The sequence below is a fragment of the Musca autumnalis genome, unplaced genomic scaffold (genome assembly GCF_047663935.1).
Source record: "Musca autumnalis isolate F117 unplaced genomic scaffold, ASM4766393v1 scaffold_4, whole genome shotgun sequence".
NCBI lineage: Eukaryota > Metazoa > Arthropoda > Insecta > Diptera > Muscidae > Musca > Musca autumnalis.
The window spans coordinates 4,540,426-4,554,557 of record NW_027411977.1 but is presented as its reverse complement, the minus strand read 5'-3'; the positions used below and the strand labels follow the sequence as shown (position 1 = coordinate 4,554,557).

General features: G+C 33.9%; 1 protein-coding gene across 9 annotated transcripts in view; it reads right to left on the bottom strand.

Moving 5' to 3' along the window:
* Window positions 1-14,132, bottom strand: part of Rbp6 (RNA-binding protein 6) — a 965,414-nt gene that overhangs the window by 104,772 nt on the left and 846,510 nt on the right. For all 9 annotated transcript variants that reach the window (XM_073984491.1, XM_073984486.1, XM_073984492.1 and 6 more), the window contains one exon: window positions 11,610-11,658. In XM_073984491.1, coding sequence (XP_073840592.1) covers window positions 11,610-11,658 — 49 coding nt within the window. The remainder of the gene's footprint in view (window positions 1-11,609; window positions 11,659-14,132) is intronic.

Below are 14,132 nucleotides of genomic sequence, written 5' to 3'. Positions count from 1 at the left end.
CTTAATTATTAATTACTGCAGGCGAAATAATTGATTTTCGGAAAATTTAGCTTAAATTCTCAAAGTACTGAAAATCGGACGGTACCGTTATATGGAGGCTATACCCATACATGGACCCTGGTCCACGATTTTTGGTGGATATGTTTTGTGATCACTAAGAACCCTAAGTACCAAATTACAGCTAATTTAGTAGGGAAATGTGGCTTAAATATCCAAAATACCGAAGATCGGAAGGTACCGCTATAAGGGGGCTATACCAAAACATTAGCCGATATTGTTCATATTCATCCAAAAATGATGCTACAGCATTCTCTGGTCAAATACTAAATCCCTTAGGTTTAAAAATTAGCAAAGGAACGAATTGCAAAAGAACGGTAGACGCCGGCTTATTCAGTCGACGACCAGCAAAAAACCTTCCGCCTCCATGTTTTACAGCGTCTTTGCAATATTTAGGATTTAACGGTTGCCCATTTGGTCCAAGCCTTTTACCATCTAAATACTTTAAATTAAACATAGATTCATCGGAAAACAGTTCATATGGGTCTTGGCGAATGCCAGTCTGGCTCCTTCATTTTTAGTCGATATGAAAGGTTTTTTTGCTTGTCGTCGACTGAATAAGCCGGCGTCTATCATTCTTCTGCAATTCGTTCTTTTGCTAATTTTTTTTAAACGTTAGCGTATTGTATTTGACTAGTGGATGCTGTAGCATCATTTTTGGATGAATATGAACAATATCGGCTAATGTTTTGGTATAGCCCCCTTATAGCGGTACCTTCCGATCTTCGGTATTTCGGATATTTAAGCCACATTTCCCTACTAAATTAGCTGTAATTTGGTACTTAGGGTTCTTAGTGGTCGCAAAACATATCCACCAAAAATCGTGGACCAGGGTCCACGTTTGGGTATAGCCTCCATATAACGGTACCGTCCGATTTTCAGTATTTTGAGAATTTAAGCTAAATTTTCCGAAAATCAATTATTTCGCCTGCAGTAATTAATAATTTAGTATCGTTTATGCCTAAAAGATGTGATTGTGTCATCCAGAAAAGAGGATAAGCAACGAAATATTGATTTCAATAGTTTTTGCTGTACCTCAAATGAGGGGGTGCTTTAGTTTTGTCCGCTTATATTTGCGACCTAAAATATTTTTTGAATTTTAACTTTTGTTTATTAAACTCTGATCTCCTTATTTTTGTATTTTCCAATTATAAAGATATTAATAAATAAAAAGAAAAATAAAATATAAACTTATAATTTAGTTTTCATAAAAAAATTATCATTTCAAAAAAATTTACTGAGGGGGTGCTTTAGTTTTGGCCGATACTGTACATATAGTTTATATATCCATAGTGGTATTGGGTATAATATTGTCGGCCCCGCCCGACATAGAACCTTTCCTTAAGGTTTTTTTAATACTATGAAAAAAAAAATTCTCAACCAATTACACTGTGCAACAAAATGGAGGTGAAAGTCTGGGGCACGGAAAATTCCTCTTGGGGAAGAAAGGCCTTGGTGAGTATATTAAGAACCCCGAAGGACAGATCCGCCGTGAGTCGACCTTCCGCGTTATGGGGTGATGCAATTTTTGCTTTTGTTCACTGTTGCTTTAGCTTATTTTTGAGATGACATGTCCACAGTCAAATCGAATGAGGATTATTTTCGTAGAGCACTTCGACCTTCTAACTCGCTTCCTTCAATGTCCTTCTTGTCCATTAGTTTAAGAGCCGCTATAAAAGTACCACAAGAAGACGTTTTTCAGCTTCGAAATGTTCTGCAAAAATGTCGCTCAGAAAATTTTAGGTACGGCTCTCATTGACCACTAATCGATTTTGTCGTCATAATCGCCATGACGCGGAAGTTCGACTCACGGCGGATCTGTCCTTCGGGGTTCTTAATATACTCACCAAGGGCTTTCATCTCCAAAAGGAATTATCTCTGCCCCAAAATTTGTGTTCACAGTGTCATTTCCTGTTGCCCTAATGAATGATCTATTATTGACTATAATAACTTTTACTCCATTTAAATAGTGATAAAGGTCACGCACAAACTTTTTTTTAATTGATATGATACACGAAATTAAATTATATGTATATGATATAAAAATAATAAAAATGATATATATGATGATGTGATGATACAATTAGTGAGAAACAAAAGGTTATGCCCAAAACTTATTTTCAATTATATATCTGCATATAGTGACATCAAAGGTTTGTCAAAAAAGCTAATATAGAAACATTTTCAAATGACTTTGTGCGCGAGCTTTTTTTATGGAATTACCTTATGATTTGCATTTTATAATTAAGATTTTATCTTAGGTAAAATATCCCAGCAATCATATGTACAAGTGATCTGGAAGTGCATCAAATTATGCATTTTCAATCATGATTTTTCCACGAGCGTGACTACTGAAAGATGCACTTCATTAGCACTGCATTTTAACTACCCCTTTGGCTTTGAATTTTAACTAACCCTTTGGAATCCAATTTGCATCTAAAGCACGTGTTTTGACGCAATGCATTGGATGTGAATTTAAAGGCACTCTTCGGAATGTGTTTTTATTCAGTTCAAAGATGCAATAAAAATGCAAGCCATTGCAAAATATTCCAGAATAAATAAAAATAATTTATTCTTTGTGTAAAACAAGAATAATAAGAATTTTATTACATTAACACAAATTAAATTCAATCGCATTTAATCCAAGCTGTTCTTGTTTCATCTGCTAAAGGGGTTTTTATATTGTCTTCCCATCACCATTTAAGTTTTCGACATGTCCTCCAGCAGCACTCCATTAGGAAATTTTCTTCTCATGAGTTATCGCAAAAGTTCACAAATTATTTTATTTTTGGTCTATTGTTTTACTTTTATAAATGGTAAAAGTGGCAAAATTAGCAAAAGTTGTGATCTGCTCTCATAACAATTGTATGCTTACATCAAGTAAAGGAACACTTTTCGAGTAAAAAGTGGTAAAACTTGAAGATACTTCCACGTTAAGAACGGAGCATTTATAACAAATTTTGGGAAATATTTTTTCTGTTTTTAAAGAATTGTAGGGATGTATAAATTGACTTATGTACTTGTAGGGACCTCTAACAACTGCTAATAAAATGTAACGAACGGAGTGCCTTTTTCACGACTTTACTTGGACTGCAACCGGGTGCTGTTAAAATGTAGGAAATGGATGTCAATCGTTGGATCGCATCCGTCTAAAAATTGACAGTCTTATACATACCAGAGTCATATACCTACAGAAGACCAGTCACCACCGGTTAGTTGTAAACTGAACACTAAAGCACAGTTTCAGTATAAATTTGACAAACGTAACAGTTCCTAGCAAAAATACTCATTACAAAACCCCCTACCAACCCATTATTTTAACAAAGGCATGTCGCATGTCGAAATAAGTAGTTATTTTGTGGCCACTTAAATAAGTAGTCACGATATCTATCACGACTCTGATTGAACTACATCTGGATGCAGTTAAAATGTGAGAAATGGGTGTCATTCGTTGGATCGCATCTGAATGCGCATAAAATGTGGGAAATGGAGTTCCGTTTTCACGACTCCGTTAGAACTGCATCAAAAGATGCCGTGAAAGAACTAGTCTACATTGCCTTACTTCCAATTAATTTTGCTGTTATGATACAGGTATATGAGGTTGTAAAAAAGTCAATCCTAGTGTGCACATAGGTGAGGTAAGAGCCCTACGTTGGATATAAGTAAAACGCAATACAGAGGGGAAAATGTTATTTAGAAGTGGAAAAATTTAGATGTTCCATAACGATAACCAAAAACTGGCAATGAACAAAAAACAAAAATGCAATGGTTTTGTTAAATTTCCAAACTATTCTTTTTTCCTCGCAGCTTAACATAGGTGTGGTGTTGGTGGTTTTTGCAACGGCCGGATGCATGGGAACAAAGGTAACGCATGTGTTTATATGCGTTGTGCTTCTTCTTTTTCGCTCAATGTATTTGTGTTGTTTTGCTATTTTCGGTTAGAGTATTTGTGGTTGATGTTGCCACTGACACTGCAGTTGCCGCTGCCGTTGTTGTGGCAGTAAGCCGCCGTTGTTGCAGTGTGTGTGTGTTGTGGTCGCTTGTTTGCTTTGAATCGTCTCGTCTTTGTGACACCACTGCCACGACACATTGAGAAAAACGTAAACAAACAATGGCGCCGAATGTTCCCATGGACCGTCAACATTTTGCAAAAGAATCGAAGAACAGCATTGCACATTGCAGAATGCCAGTGAGAAAAAGCAGGGGAAGAAAACAAAAACAAACATGGCAGAAAAAAAAATACCATCCTCAGATCGTTTATTAACATTGTTTATTCCCGAGATTTCAAAGTGGCAACACAACAGAAATGTCTGCAAATCCTTAAACTGCGTACATCTATCGTATGCGTTGTATGTAGAGGATATGTGTATTAGGGTAGGTGGGAGTGAATTTGGTTGTTCTTAAGAGGGGACCTGGAAGAAAATGTTCCAGTGTTGAAAACTATGTATATAGTTGAATTTCCATGACCAGTTTTTTCGGCATTATTAAATAGCGAATTTGATGGACTTTCTGACCTTGTTTACTACCGGAATTTCTAAACTTGCTTACTTCCTCCAGCTTGAAACCTGATCATTTAACATTTCACCACGTGACGGGTGTGTGTGTGTGTGGGAAGAACTACCCAGCAAAATTTATTTGAAGTTGTTCTATGTGAAGTAGTGATTGAATAGCTTTTTTAGAAGCAGTCAGTGCAGAGTCATGAAAAATGCATTCCGTTCTTCACATTTTGACAATGCCGATTTGAATCCATTTCACAAAATTTTCACATTTTAGCAATGTTTACATTTATAATAACTTTTTGCAAATAAAATGCTTAAGAACACAAGAAACAATTTATTTTATGGTATTGTAATTACTCAGCAAAATGTTTGTATCCAAAAATATAGTCATAGGTGCAAGTAATGTCAGACTGCATATTTGTTTGTAGCCAAAAAAGTAGTTGAATCATGATGGCAAGTGACTATTGGAGTTATCATGAACGGCAATTCCCCGTGATTTTTTTCAATTTCTCCCTTAAGTTGCAACGGCGGAAGGACGAAACTCATGGGAAATTTCATTCATGATAACCCCCTATGTCTTTTTTACGTGAAAGAAGTCAGCAATCAATTTTAGATATTTATCACATATTGGCATGACTCTATGCAAGAAGCGTTTTAAGATGTTTTTGGGTATTTTTGAGTAATAAAAGCTAACTTTTTAAAATAAAAGTATTTGATTTTTATTTACACTCAGTCGCTTTTTAAAATGATTTTTTGAGATATTCCATTGTTTTATATTCATTATATTTCAATTTCATTAAGACTATCGAACTATTATCAAACTACTGTTTTTTCAAACAAAAATGTTCTACAAAAACATGAGTTTGGTAGTAATTTGAACGAAACTAGAAAAAGAGGCCATAAATATTAATTAGAAGTTACCACAACTCTTTTAAATACCTTTTCCAAATGGCCCTGATGTCTCAAATCAGTAAAAAATCCTCGCTTAATAGATGTTAACTTCTCCCATATCCTCAAATTGCATGTTTGCGAATCAATTTTTAAATGAATAGAAAAATCAATTCAAAATACTTTCCTTGGAATGTATATTTATTCACTACAAAGAACTAATGCAAAAAGTGTGCTTAAGAAGGAAATTAGACAGTATCCTCACTGCACCATGCCCTTGTAAAAATCATGACTTCTTTCACGTAAAAAGATGTAGTCCGAAATCACTTGCACTCATGATTCAACTACTTCTTTGGCTACAAACATTTTGCTGGGTACATACTATTTTTTTAACTTTCTATAAGGGCCTCGCCAAGCCAAGTTTCTCATTCGACTGATGTATAAACTGACACAAAACTGAAGTTTGATATCAGAATGTTGGAATCACCGCAACATTCAACTTATTCAAATATTTTTTTTTTGTTTTTAACATATAACATCATATCAGCGCATACTCTTTGTACAGAAATACAAATGAAATCTCAATTTTTTACCAAAAAGTGACACCTTCGTTTCAGGCAAACTCTTGTACAGAATAACAAAAAAAAAAAAAAAAAAAATTACATATACAGATAACCAGCTAAAGTGATGCAAAAAAACACCTTTCTAAACGGTTGATATCTAGTAGTGGTGAGGATGATGTTGTCATGGAACTAATTTAATGTAATTTAATGTAATGTAAATATTATCTGTAAAATCCATGAAAAAAATATCAAACTATCAAAATATCAAATTTTTCAAACGTTCAAATATATTCGCTTGACACTAAGAGATATTCTCGTACCGTCTAGAAATTGGGAGGCTTATACCTACCAGAATAGATATTTTTCTAAGCACGTTCTGGATCTGTTCGAAGGATAACAGACAGAAGACCAGCCACCAACCAAATATATTATTAAAAAAATCCCTGACCGGTTAGTTGTCAACTTAACACTAAAACACAATTCCTGTGTAAATTTAACAAACGTAATTGTTCCCAGCAAAAATACTCATTACAAAACCTTCTACCAACCCATTATTCTAACAAGGGCATGTCGCATGTCGAAATAAGTAGTTATTTTGTGGCCACTTAAATAAGTAGTCACGTATTTAGTATCTTTTTTAACGAATTTGAGTGACCAACAATTGACAAACTATTTCGCCCTTGTTAAAATAATGGGTTGGTAGGGGGTTTTGTAATGAGTATTTGTGCTGGGTTTGGAGAAGTATTCTATTTTGGTAGGTTATTGAATTAATCGGTCCAGAACTCAATGAATAATCGAAATCCGATTATTTTTTAATTAAGTTTTTCAATTGGTTTGTTTCTTAAAGTAAAAGCGAAGCTGTGACAAAACTGGAAATTAGTAAAATATATTTTTCTGATTACCTACTACTACCCTAATGTACGTGTACATATAACAATACATACGACAAAAAGTGTTTATATTTCATTTTTATTTTCTTCAAATTATTATCAGCATTTTTATGGCAAGATAAAGTAATCCTTTTCCACTTTTTTTAAAGCTTTATAGCTTCTGCAATAAAAATGATTTTCTTTTATACAAAATGGAACATTGAGCTGCAGTATGCTTGAAAAGTTTATATGTTGTTAAAACAAACAATGGTTTGTATGTTGTGATTTGAAATAATGAATTTGAATTTAAATATTAGATTTAGTAATGGAAGTGCTACTGCTGTTGTTGTAAATTGTTGTTTGCTTGAAAAGAAAAATTAATTAAACACATACTTGGTAGTAATTCGAGCAAATTAAGATTCGAATCGTCTAAGAGAAACAGGTTAATAATTTGAATTTTGTGGTAAATGTGTCGGTCGAAAAATTATTAAAAAAAGCGTAATTATCTCATTTGGAAAATTGTACATTTTAAAATTATTCAATTAAAAAGGAACAAAGTTTTAAGTTTATATTTATTGAGTCTTTTTTATGACAATGAACATAAATGAATTAGATACATTGTATGCAAAACTTATAACTATCGAAATTTCAGCACCAAGCTTTTACATAAAAAGTGAAATTAAATGTGGATACACACAATTTGATGTTACATACGTCCTTGCTCCCGAGACTAATATTATGAAACGAATACTAATAAAATAAAACGAAAAAAAAACAAAGAAAAATAAAAAACTGACTAAAAGGTAGGTAAATCAGTAACTACCCACGGTGTGTACCGACCAGTGCCTTCCCATAAAACCCGCTAATACCCGCTTCATTAAATGAGAACTTAGGATTCTATTGTGGCACAATTAAAACCTTTTTTTTTGAAAACTTTATTGCACTTTTCCAGAACCTAAGAGAATCTATTATTTTTAAATTTTGTTGACAAATTTGTAAAGGAAAAATTTTCAAAATTTCAAAAATAGTGGATTCTTCCATGCTCTTCAACAGATCATGTAACTATTAGAGTTGGGCAATTTAGTTCCTAGTTCACTGTCCTAGTACCAAAACGTATGAGTAATGCCACACAAACTAACTTGTGAAATTACGTATATGAAGTGTGTTTCATACAAACGATGTGGGTGATTGGAACTATTAGAGTCGTAATAATACTATGACAAATGTTTCATTGCTAGTTTTTGGAATGTTCCCTTCCCAAGCAGATTACGGAGCTAATAGACCTAAACTAAATATAATAATACATTATGCTATTATTTATTTTTCATTTCATTTTCATTGTCATTTTAAATAATTTAATACCTCCACCTATTTGGCATACACATACATTTTCAAGATTATACCCTTTCTAAAACATATAACCAAAAATACCAACACCCAAAAACACCTTATGCTGTTTTACATTACCACTATCCATAAAAATCCCCATACTTTACCATAATTGAGCCAAAAAAATATTGGCATATATTTTTCCTTACTCATGGCAGTTTGTCATTTATATATTTACTGGACTTACTTCATATATTCCACACACACACATCACCAAAACTAAATCAAATCTAAAATTGTTAACAAATCATTACTGACTTTGATAAAAATCAATACAAATGACCATTGGGCTGTTGGTGTATCCTGGAGTTTATTTCTTTGTTGTTACCCCTCGGGATGGCAAAACCATAAATAAGAGCCAAAAGACTTCTTTAAGATTTATATACAGACAATTTTCTGGAATATATCCATACCACATTATCAACCTCAACGAAAAACTGAATCCGAAGAAGGGCGAAGATATTCAAGAATATTCTGTCACTTCATGACAGTTGTTTTGCTTGTAATATACGACACAATTGTACATGATATATGACCATTTTTGTTTTATTTTCTAGAGGGAGGAAGAGAGAGGATGATGAAAAAACTAACCCAGCTCCTTTTTACTTTCCCTGCCATACAAGTGGAGGCCAGAAATTCTTCTACTGCAAAACCACAAGAAATCTTAGAATGGTTATGTTGAAGAAGATCAGGAGAAAAAAGATGAAATGAAATGGGAAAAATGTATAGTTTTGGGGTTCTTGTGGTTTCCAAATAAAACTTTGTAATATTCCAACATGCTTGGCCACTGGTAGGTAGGTATTATTGTTGTTGCTGTTTTTGTATATGCAATGGACCTCTTTGTTTGAACCCAATACTAACGGAAGGGTTATGTAAGTGGTTGTTAGTAGTCTTCAGTCCATTTCATTCATTTCTCTCTCTTTTAAACCGAAAAATGTTTAGCAAACAAAATACAAAATGAAACACAAAAACAAATTGTAAAAAACTGTTGTTGGGCTGTTTGTTGTAAAAGAGTATCTGTAAACTTATTTGTATTTTACATGTAAGTGTTGTACATATTTGTAGGTTGGGTTTTTTTGTTTGAAAATGGGTATGAACATTTAGTTGTGAATATTAAGGTGTAACTGAAAACAATATGAAGGGATAATTTTTCACTCAATACAAATAAACTTAAAGTTCTTCTTTATGATGATAATAAATGTTTAGAGGTCACTGTACAACATATTGCACCTTTTCAACAAAATGGTTGTAACTCAAAAGTTCGTATTTTTCAGTAGAGACGAAAAACTGTAGATACATTACAAGTAACTGTGAAGACATGAAGAGTGGCATAATGAAATTTTTTGTTGACGAAAGTGTAGGCAAAATTATGGGAGATTTTTACAGTGGTTGGAGTTAAGTATAATGTATCGTTTGTAAATAAAAAGTTAACTAGGAGGGTTGGCGTTTTTTATTTGAGATGACGACTTCTATTTTGTTTTGCAAAATAGTCAGGCTTAATCCCATAGACATTGTTTTAATATTTTATTAAAACAACTTTAATTTATTAGTGGGAAAAATTGGCGATGTTTACCAAGGGGTAAGGCAGGGAAGACTATAGTTTCAGACCTCGCCACAGATCTTCATCAGTTCCCTTGTTTCTTGTTTTTCAATAAGAAACTTTTTATACCCAAGTGTCAATTGCCCGCTCAAATAGATACGTGTGCAAAGAAACACTCTGATCGAGAATTTCTTTGGCACTACCTAAACTCGAGCAACTTCACTTGCAAACAAAACCAAATCTTTCCCACTGCTATGCGTTCATTGATTCTCAGCGAAAAACACATAACTAATTTGTTGGTATTGCATACTACAACATTTCGACGGTGCCCGGTCTCACAATTAGGAGGGTTGGCGTTTTTTATTTTGGATGACGACTTCTATTTTGTTTTTCAAAATAGTAAGGCTTAATCTTATAGTCGTTGTTTTAATATTTTATTAAAACAACTTTAATTAGTGGGATCTGTGGCGAGATCTGAAACTATAGTCTTCCCTGCCTTATCCCAGATGGGACAAGGGAGACTTCTTTCATATCACTGAGTGCACCCCGATTCACATTAGCTCAATGATATGGGACCTACAGTTTATCGCCGAGTCCGAAGGGCGTGTCTACGACACCACTTGTAGAGAAGTTTTACATGGCTGAAATACTCAGGAAATGCCGCCAACATTACTAAGGGTTATTTTGCCACCGTTGAAAATTTTTGATGTTGCCTGGCCGGGGAATCGATCCCACGATCTTATGAGTGCAAGGCGGGTGTGCATACCATTGCACCACGGTGGCACCCATGAAAACACCTATCACATGGTGTAGTTATTTTAGCCGGTTCGCCTCATAATGTATTTACGCAGCTTATTTCTCCGTTGGTGTAATTTGACACTTAGATTGCGATATGTCAAGAATGGCGACTCCTATTTAAACGTCATTAAGACCATTTTTGTACATAATATTTTAATCTAGAACTTTCACTTTAGCCGATTTTTGATAAGTCTTACCGTTTTTAAGAAAAATCTAAATAACTGAATAAGACCCCCAAAAAATTACCTTTGACCCCGAACAACTTCTTTTGCACACATGTGATCGATGGTGACTTTCAGGACATAACTTCTAATTGCAAAACCCAGCTTTTCACCAAAATTCAGCTTTGTGGGAATTTTTGACCGTGCTAATTCGTCATATTTCGGATCATTGAAGTTACAAAAATTATATATGTTCGATCTACCCTTATGTCCATTCATATTTTATTTATATTATTTATCAAACATACATCGTAAAAGCATGAGTATATATTTGTAAAATTGATTTGCATACTTGGTTTTGGTTTTTCATATTTATGTTTTTCGTTGTTATTGTTGGATATTCGGGACAGGAATTATGTAAGTCAGTTTCCGAATATTCTTAGCATTGTACGGTAAAGAGGTTTTGTGCCAAAGTGGACGATGATGAGTTGTGAGGAATTTTAAAATGGATTTTTTTGTGGTTAACTACCTTTAAAAGGAAGGAGAAACAATTTGAGGGTAAACACATACATAAATACATATTCAGGAATGTGTTAAATGTTCAAGTCATTTGGTAAAGATTTATGGTTAATTGTGAGGAATGGATAGGTATTTTATGCAATGATATGGGTAATATGTGTAAATAACAAATATAAATTGATCAGGAATTTAATTGATCATAGGAAAATGTGTAATGAGTTTTATGATTTCCTTGAATTGTTGGCAATTGAATTCAACAAATACACTTTTCTAATTGCAATGGTGAAATTAATTTCACCAATAATTAATTTCTGCCAATAACTTACCTCTGTGTCGATTTGTTTGCTTGTCAAACATAAGCATAGCATCTTCAATCTGTAATAAAAGTAAAAAAATACGTTATTAAAATAAAATATTTAAACTTTGCTTTAGTTGTTATTTTTCTTAGCAAATAGTTTGGTTTCTTAAATTATCAAATCAGGAGGGAACATAATTTCCCTTACTTCTAGTCAATTTTAATTAGTGACCATTCAATTAAAAGTAACTTAAAACTGACTTAGTTAAAGTACATAAATCCAGTTGAGCAGATAACTCATCATCACCCAGCCAACATAGCTTAGAATACACCAAAGTATCGACTCAGCGAAATTCTTACTTTCTCCTTGCCATGTCATTATCTCTCTGTCTCTGCCTCTCTCTCCCCCTGCTTTTGGGTGCCATCTAATGTAAGTAGCAAACTCTTAAGGACACCAATCAATATTAATACTTGTGTGGATTTTTGAGGGTAAACTGGGTAAATGATGAGCGATGAGAATGATGAAAGTGTCGCTATTGCCATCATCGTCGTCATCAACATCAGCATCTTCATCATCTTTGCCAGCCATCAACGTCAGTAATGATAATAATCACGATGAAAAGTTGGTTGCTCTATTAAGACGCCATTTAAGGATATTGTCCCCATCAACATCCATACGTAATTTCCTTCTTCTTATTCGTCTTGTTCTTCATCTGTTTCGTGTTACATTATTATTTGGTGGTTTCTAGGACATGATAGAACCCTGTCAATCAATCTAATGTCAATAATAAATTCTGTTCGTGACATAAATGTGTTTTTACAGGTTTCTTGGGATTATGTCATTTGAAATTTTTGTTTAGGGGCATTATTTGAAACAATGAATAATTATTTATGGGCAATTCTTGGAACTTCTTAGTGTTGGATATAAACAAAAGGAAAATAAACTTAAACAGCTTGGTAGTATATTTAACAAATATTAACGGTGATATGTTTGATAGGCCAATAGTATATTTTTCAACCGATCTTTTAATAGAACCCTGTATCATTACTAGTGGTCTTTGTTTACAAATATGTACATATGATTTCGACTAGGGGGTGTTCTATTTGTACAAAGACCAGCATTTTTTCTTAATAAGTATTTTTATACCTGCTATAAATGTTGCACAGACATTCGTTTGGAAAATGTAGTCAAAACTTCGAAAGCCTCTGAAATCGAGAGGCTGAAATGTGTAAAAATGGCTGGTCATGGCCCTCGATGCTATACAGATCAAAGCTGTGAGAATACCGTTCTAAGTAATTTAAGCGCCCTTGTTGAAGAAAAAGGACCTTAATATCGCCTTTCAGTTGTACTGTTCTTTTGTTACCTGAGCTGTAGCTGGCTACGCATATCACGAAGCCTTGGATGGAAATCCAGTCTAATGAGAGAAATATTGAGCGATTGACTATAATTCGGGAATATATATTGGTCGGGCAATGCGAAGTTTCTGCATTGTTACTCCGACCAGTTGGAGTTTAATGTAACCTTGAACTGTTAGTGAGTAAATGGTAAAATATAAAGAGTTCGAGCATCTGACAGCGACACTCATAAAGAATTATTCGTTGATAAAAGCGAAGTGGGATTATACTTTATGGTTCGCAGTTAAATATTGCGAGGTAAATTTGAAGTTTTAAACACTGTATCTCGAGATGAGTCTTGAAGTGTTTTTGCAGAAAATGGGAAATTTGTTTGCGATAACTGGCCTCAATGATGAATGCCGAAGCTGACAATAAAGTTTTAGCATCCATGGAATGGATGAAACGGTCATAAGATCTCATAAATAACCGTAATGAGAAGGAAGAGGGGAACACATAAGGGTATATATGTCATTCTGCTGTATCCCAAGTGTGATATATTTACCATGGTCCTTATCTATGGTCCATCGAATGTTGTTTCATGCAAAGTAGCTATGTACATGAGATCTACCATAATTATTATAATATCATTCAAATTATTAGAACATGCTGATGTATTATCCTGCGAGGAAAGTGTATGGAATCGTTCTGCTAACCGTATACTTGTTGCTTTACCAGGAAGTTAGAGCTAGTCGGATTTGAGTTCTAACATGTATAGAGACTGATAGAGTGCACCTGTAAAATTTGATATTTTTTGGAAAGTTTGACAGTTTTTATCCTATAAGTATTCCAGACAGTTTGTCATACGACCATGTGTTGTGCTGTTTACAAAAATTGAAAAAATTTCTTTGCAAAAAAATTTAATTTACTTGCGAATATTTTCATCCGATCATTTTTCACAACTTTCGACTTTAATAATCATGGCAAGAGTTCATCGATCAAGTCAAATCGTTGTATGTCGTTAAAGGACTATCCTATAGCACTATTAAAAACTGGTTTTGTGGCCGACACTCGCTAGAAAAAGAAGTTCTTGAGGGTCGGCAACAACGACCGTTGTGCCAGAAAAAATAAGCCGTGCGTAAACGGATAAAGCAAGGTCACCATGTTATATACGGTGACATAGAGGCATCCTTGGGCATTTATTCCACCAACTAACATTTGA